The sequence below is a fragment of the Chondrus crispus genome, genomic scaffold, assembly GCF_000350225.1.
Source record: "Chondrus crispus Stackhouse genomic scaffold, scaffold_388, whole genome shotgun sequence".
Classification (NCBI taxonomy): Eukaryota; Rhodophyta; class Florideophyceae; order Gigartinales; family Gigartinaceae; genus Chondrus; species Chondrus crispus.
The window spans coordinates 17,515-24,807 of NW_005179285.1; the positions used below are offsets into that span (position 1 = coordinate 17,515).

Here is a 7,293-nt window from a genome sequence, read left to right on the forward strand (position 1 = left end):
TGTACATTCGTCATTCGAAACAACAAGTCCCCTCTACGTGTCATGATCGTGGGCGCAGATTGTGGAGTTGGCAACACTTCTGTAACCTCTGGAGTGAATGCATCTCCACGCTGCAGAATCAGCACTGAAATGCCGACATACCTAAACCGAAACGGATTGAAAGCGCTTTTCGAACAATGCGCTGTAATCATTCCGTTAATCGTGATGGGCGTTATATGCACACTAAGTTCTTCGGGATCGGCGACAAGAGCTAGTCTGTACCTTGAAATTCCAACTAAAGCCCCCCGTCGCACCACTGCGATGGGCACGCTCGACCTCTCCGGCCTCTCTCGGGTAAACAGCGTGCCATGCTGTTCGAACAAGGTAGCGCGCGACCGGAAGAGAACGCGGTAGCGACTGTGTGTCGCTGCACTGGGTGACCAGCTGTTGCGCAAACGCATCACATGGCGACTGTGAGCTTGCGGCACATCAGGCATCTCGCCCAGCTCTTCAATTCGAAAGCAGGTTTCCTCGTGCAAAATGCGATGCACCCCCGGTTTGGCCGTTCCCTTCGGACAAAACATCCTCCAGCCCTCCCGCCGACTACGCTCAGCGCCGCGTATGTTCAAACTAGCTCCCGCGCAATGCGATGCACCTTTCCGGTTGGCCCTTCCCTTCGGACAGAACAACCTCCAGCTAATACATTACGACGATGATCACTATCAAACTTGCTTTGAACATCGAGGGCCTTGGCAAGACGGTAGGATCGAGCCCTTGCGTTGCTTTTCCCCTCGGTCCTCTCTTCCCCGCTGCCATAAACGCTAGCAATGGCCTTACGTCCTGTCCTCGTCCGGACTGTGAGACCCCTTCTCCGCCGCGCCATCTGCCACACACGCACGCCCTCCCGCCGACTATGCTCGGCACCGCGCATGCTCGAGCTAGCGCCTGGGTCTGACATCTACGTCATCACTGGCAGCATCGCTTTGTGCATTCAGGAGCCTCAAAGTCCTTGAAGAAACCGACGATGATAGGAGTGAGGAGCTCCGTATAGAGCCCGTAATTCTCCTGAGTGAACTTCTGCCGAGCCAGGAGGGCGGCTCCCTTGACAAACTTCTCTAGGCTCTCGTCACTGTCGGTGTCGTACTCTATGGGGCGATGGGATCCATCGGACTCGACACGAAGCAAATAAATCTCATCAGCCTTGTAGGCGTCAATGGAGACATATTTGGCGGACCGGCGTGAATGAACTCCATGGAATCCGGTATGACGTCACGAAAGCCGAAAGCGGCCTTGCGGAACTTGTTAAAGTTGACAGGTGGAAGCTCAGCTCGGACGAGGATGTTCTACTCTTTGTGGTCAGCAATGAACTTCTTTTACACGTCGCCAGAATTGATATCAGAGAAAAGGAGGACGGTAGCGCGCTCGAAGAACTGGATCATCGATTCTTTATAGCGGCCGCCGTTGTAGTAAACGACCTCCTTGCCATCGACTAGGAGCTTGAATGTTCGGAAGCCGTCGGTGTTGTACTTCTCGGCGAGCTCCTCCTTGTTGGGCGTCGAAGTCGGCGAGGACGGTCTAGCTCTTGAGCTCAGTGGCGGTTTTCTTGACTTCCTCGGTCATGGACTGGCAATGGCCAAACCAGGGGGCGAAAAAGTTAACGAAGAAGAGCTTCTCCTTGGCGACGACTTCGTCGAGGTTCTTGCTGGTGAGCGTGACGACATCCGACTCGTCGGCGGCGGCGAGAGAGGCGACGAAAGAAACGGCCAACTGGGGAAGAATGTTTCGAGGGCTAGTTTGGTGATCAGTTGATCTCCGAAGTGACTTCTATACTGGGTACGAATTTCTCATTCCCTTCTTCCAAAAACCTTTCCCCGTATATTCGTTTATTTTTTGAGCGCGTGCGGTGCTGTGTAATGAGCAAACTCACAGCCACACACAGCACTACATGCATCAATATCTGGTAAATACCCGCAGGGTGTTCAACATTCTCCAAATAAGTCTAGTGCTTCCCTAGTAAGGCACTGGACAACATCGGGGATCTTACCGGTCGTGTTCAACTCTGGAAAGTAAACAAGAACTGCTGCGGACGGTATATCACTCTGTGATTGATCGTTTCATGGGGGCGTAATTGCCAGTGTAGCACAAGCTCTCTCCTCTCTGTCCCTGTACAAGTTCGAACCACCGAACAGTCAAAATAACGTTGACACTATTTGCATTCTCAACATGTTCAACTCTTCCCGACCAGAATGGCGTCACTTCGGTCACGTTTGAACCGCAGTTTACAGTTACCATGCTCATATGTGCACGTGTCCTCCAGAGCCAATTCGCTTTCCGAATCATCATGCAAAACCTCAAGGTCGCGGCAATCATCGCAAAAAGAAGCAAATTGCCGGAATTCCCACTCTGGCAGGGCAAACTCTTTGCTTTCCATTGCGGCTATTTCGGAAAGAAGTGATAATACATTTTCTCTACATCCAATTCTGTTCTATGTCACATTTACGCGCTTGCGGTACGCGCTGATGTCTGTAGCATAAACACCCCCAGACGACTGGAAGTGTATGCGCAGTTCCACCTGTAGACCCCGGATCGGAGAAGGGGTGAAGCGGGCCAACCAGCTACGGAACCGGGCTCGGGCCTGGGTAGCGGTGGTAGAGCGGGAGCGAGCAGGAACGCGCGCACGCACGAGCGGATCGACGCCTCGACGCCCCGGAGCAGCACTGGGCGACGTACCAGTGCTGACGGGCGGAGGCGGTTCCGTGCTCGCTCGCGTGCTGCGCGTCCACTCCGGCTCGGCTCCGACTAAACGAGCGCGAAGAGCGAAGGCGACGTTTAGAATAAGCTGGGTGGACTGACCTTGGCGGTTCGTCGTCGACAAGCCCGTGCTTGTCCCCCCCCGTCCGCCGTCGGTCCGCTCCATATTTAATATACAAAACAATCTATCATAACACTACAGTACCGAGGTACTGTAGTGGGCTACTGTAGTGCAGGTCGGCCTGCACTGTAGTACTGTCAGCTATGTCGAGGCTGACAGTACACGTATTACCCGTGGTGCGTGCGCGCTTCGTTCGCGCGTGGTACACGTGTGCACGTGTGCTGTGGGCACACGTGGACACGCTCGGTGGTACTGTAGAGCGTCGGGCTCTACAGTAACTAAATCAATCGTGATCTAATCTAAAGTGAGTCCCCCAGGGGGGGTTATGCTACACGGCCCCTCCCACAAGTGTGAACGTCCGCGTTCACATGTGCTTGTAGGGCGACTCGTCCTTCATTTGATCTGAACCCCTTCCTGGTATTCTCATCTCCTCTGCTCCAGTCGTCGCGGGTCCCGTTTCCGGTAGCACGCCGCCGTGTGCGCTCTCGCGTCCCGTCCGCTTCTCCGTTGGTCACGCCGCTCACTCCGTCCGCATATCGGTGCGACGCCCTCTTTTTCTCCTTTTCTGTACTCAGGGCGCCGCGCTCCCGCTGTCCTGACCCTATTCGCCGGAGGCCTCGTTGTCGGGGTAATAATGACGTCGCCCTCCGAGGGTCGGTTCGTCGCGTCCGTCGCTACTCCGTCAAGCTCTGTAACCCCATGCCCCTCACAGCCGGGTCTTTCGTTTCAATCTCTCGGAGGCGCCACTCCCCTCGAGCCGTGGATGGCGGCGGTCGCGGCCCCGGAGGGGCACGCTCCGGGTCGTCCCGTGGCAGTTGTGCGCCCTTGGGTTACTGTACAGCCATTTCAGCGAGCTCGTGTCTCTCGGGAGTCAACGTCCTCTGTCGAGCTGGTTCCCTCGTCGACGGCCCCCCGCCTGTCCGTCGAGGCGGGCCCCGTCGGGGCCCCTACGGCAGCGCTTCCCGGGGCGACGGGTTCGCACGGGGGATCGGGCAACGGCCCTCGCGTTAGCGAACATCCTGAGACGCCTCAGTATGTGTCGGGTCAAGGCACCGAAATGGTCAAGGCTCCATCCGAGTGGGTCGGCGCGGCGCTCGATCGTTCCGCCCCGTTGCCCCTAGACCGTCTAAGGTTCGCGTGGTGCCGCTATGCCCGTTCCGGGATTACTGTCGGGGAGCTGCTCGCGCGGGAACAACTTCGTCCCGATTTGCTTCGCGTCCGGAAGCTGTACGAAGCCGGACGCGTGGAGGAGTCCTCGCTCGTCCTGGAGCGCCTCCTGGCCGAAGGTGGCGGTGCGGCGTATCAGATCCCTTCTGCCATCCCCTGCGATCGCACGTTCGCGTACAGTCTCGGTGAGGTGGAATACGTGGATCGCATGGCCACATATCTCTTCCACCGCGAGGGGACGGCCCCTCGAGAATTCGTCTTGTCCAACGTGGGGGGTCTGTACGTGAGACCCCGTCCTTTCGCCTATTCGAAGGCGCGCGTCGCTCTACAGAAGTCAGCGTGCTCGCTGATGAGGCTATACGGCGTTGCCATTGCTCCTCACGATTGGTCGGCGTACCACCATTCTGAGGAGGAGGACGGGCGTGTTTTCCGCCACGCTTCCTTCGAAGGAGGCCTGTCCCCTCGCGACTTCCCCCGGCTCCCTGCAGTGATACGGGAGACCCTCCCTTCGTTGGGAGTACATCCGTTGCTCCCGTATGCGCTCAAGCACTTCGGTGTGGCGTGCTCAAATTCTCAACATCCGGCTTATGCAGACTTAATGCACAACGTAGAGAGGGAATGGGCCTGGGCCCTCGGCAACGCTTTCATGAACGAGGTATCTATTCACGGACGCGTGTTCGTCCATCCCCTCGAGGTGCTGGCTTACTTGGGGAGGGTTTCGTGGGACCTCCCCGAAGTCCCCATACATCCGCTCGAGCGGAGCACTCAGCATGTGCCGTGGTCGTATTCGTTCGCCCTCGGGCTCATGCAACGGGCTGGCGAGGTGAGCGAAATCCAGCATCGGCGCTGCACCGATTTCACTACCGGCGAGCGATCCTCCTTCCTCATATATGACCATCGCGCCGACGCCTTCGTGGCACGCCAAGTGGCGCCGGCGCCCTCGTCAGGGCACGTCAGGAGCGGAGGCGGAGTCGGCTCCGCTTCGCGTGAGGCTCGGAAGAAACGGTACCGCGATTTGGACAGTGAGCCCGCTCCCTACACGTCCGCTCGTGCTGACTCGCTGTTCGAAACTCGTCTCGCCGAGAGCGACTTCGGTCCGGTGGCGAGTCCTCCCGTTCCCCATGTTCCACCTCTCAATGCGGTGCCGCTGCGTGAGGCGCCACCGGTGGTGTCCGTACGCCACGCGACGTTGGGGCGAGAGGACGTCAAGGCCGTCCCGTCGTTAGCCCATGCCTTGGGTCGCGCTGCCGACCGCTCTTAGCAGGTGGGCAGCCTCCTCGGCACACTCGCGAGCTGGTACTTGGCGCGAAGCGACGAAGCACGTCGCCTCGAGGCGGGTCGTGCGTCGTCCGTGTCCGAGTTGCGCCATGTACGCAACGAGTTAGCGGCGTTAAGCGAGTCCTCTGATCGACAAGCGAGCGCATTGGAGCGGACGACCGCCGAACGTGACCGGTACCGCCGCGAACGGGATGACCTCCGACGCCTTCGCGTGGCGTCTTCGTCCGCGCCACGCCCGATCATGCGGGATCCTTACGAGCAGTCGGGGTACGAGGCCGCCGCGGTGGGCAACGTCCTGGCTCCTCAGAGCCGTGTGCATCACTGGACTTGCCATAGTGAGGTGGCGTTGCCACCACTTGCGGAGCACGCGGCAGAGCCGCCTCGTCACCCCAGTTACTCTCCCCCTAGCCTTTACGGGTCAGGGGACGCGTCGCCGGCCGACCGTATCAACCACTGAACGGGTCGTCCCGTTATACTCGCCGGGGGTATGTTCTTCCTCCCCCTCTTTTCTCTGCGTAAAATCAATCCCGTCTCTTGTGTGCACACGATGTCCGTCGGACCTACGAAGGGGCCCTCGCCGTGACCCGTGCGTGCACGGTGTGACTTCTTCGCCTCACCGCGTCATACTTCCTTTAGGGAGCGCGCCAGCGAGCTCGCCTACGAGGGCCATATTGGTCAGCGCACCCCTTGGTCGCGGGTCCCGCGGGGAGGCCAGTTGGTGAGGCAATTCGAATTGTCTGCACGGGGAGGAAGGGGTAGGCCCGAGCGCTTCTCCTTGTCGACTTTGTCCCTTCCCACGCGAACTTTTCTACCCCCACGAGGACTTGTGTCAGTGGGGGCGGAAGCCGGCTGTCGCACGTCATCTTCGTCTCCGTACCGGCCTTGCCGTACTCGTCTCTTCGTAAATCGCTGTTCTCCTTCTTCTTCGTCCGTCGCTGTCGTGGCGATCCTCTTTTTGACGTTTATCTCCTCTACTTTGGTCCCTCGCCCGCATCGGTCGGGTCGTTCCGCTCGTGTGGTGTTCTTCGTTCTCCCTGGCAGTCTGTCCTGCCAGCTTGTCGACATGGTACTTGGTCCCCTCTCCCTGTTGCGCCCCTCGTAGTCTCCTCTGCGCAACGTTGCGCTTCGCGCCGTGTACTCCTCTGCCCCTGCCTTCGGCTATGAGCGGGTCGGGGCAAGAGAGGTTGGTGGACGTTCCGAGTCGTCCGCCTGGGACCGGAGAGGACGTCGTCGCCTCTCTCCTGTCATCGGAGCCCGGGTCCACGTGCGGTTTCGTGGGTCCCCATGGGCGGGCCGTCCGGCAAGCTTCTTGGTGTGATTCGTACGTTGGGAACGCGCTTCTCCCGACCTCCCATGTCCGCTATCCAGCGCAGCGTCGCGCTCCGTATTGTACTCTCCCCCGCTCCGCTTTCGGGCGAGCGAGCGGGGGTGAGGGGCAGATCGTTGGCATGTCGGGGAAATGGGAGGAATCGTCTCCTTCCTCTTCGCCAGGGCGGCGGGTCAGCGTGGTCGTGCCGTTGGCCTTGGTGCCTGCTCCGCGTTCGGGACGGCCCGTGCCCCGCTTGGACGTCTGTTGGTTTGACAATTATGGAGGGGGCGGAACCGGACCGCGCCCCTCCATAATTGGGCTCCGGTAGCGTGTACCGATCGGTTGGTACACACTGTACTCTTCTCACGCGTCGCTGTCCGGACGTCTCTTGCGCGTTGTTGCGTACAGCACGTGTCTGGGCGTCCTGCCCGTGCAACCGCCCGTCAGTGTAATTTCCCATTTCACTGATATTTTCTCCCTTATTTAGGGTATGGCGGTGGCTGTTTGTTGGAGCTCTGATCTCGAGTGTATCAGCCGGCGGCGGCCCGTACTGTCTCTTTCTCTCCTCTTGTTCGGACTGGGGCGTACTTGCGTGAACCGCTTAGCCAACGAAACAACGCTGGTCGAGGAGACGGCATGTAGATCGACAAAGTTTCGACATCGCATTTCCTTCATCGATAGCGAAGGA

The 7,293-nt window shown here is 59.0% G+C and overlaps 1 protein-coding gene across 1 annotated transcript; it reads right to left on the minus strand.

Moving 5' to 3' along the window:
- Positions 1-1,554: 1,554 nt before the first annotated feature.
- CHC_T00009443001 (Hypothetical protein) lies at positions 1,555-2,410 on the minus strand. Its single transcript, XM_005718315.1, has 2 exons — positions 2,222-2,410; positions 1,555-1,746 (listed from the first exon to the last, which is right to left on the minus strand). The coding sequence occupies exons 1-2, from the start codon at positions 2,408-2,410 to the stop codon at positions 1,555-1,557; spliced, it is 381 nt and encodes a 126-aa protein (XP_005718372.1).
- Positions 2,411-7,293: the final 4,883 nt, after the last annotated feature.

Coding starts and splice junctions, on each gene's coding strand:
- CHC_T00009443001 (XM_005718315.1), bottom strand. CDS start 2,410: ATGGAAAGCAAAGAGTTTGCCCTGCCAGAGTGGGAATTCCGGCAATTT. Junction 1,747..2,221: donor ACCGAAGTGACGCCATTCTG/GTCGGGAAGAGT, acceptor ATTCTTCCCCAG/TTGGCCGTTTCTTTCGTCGC.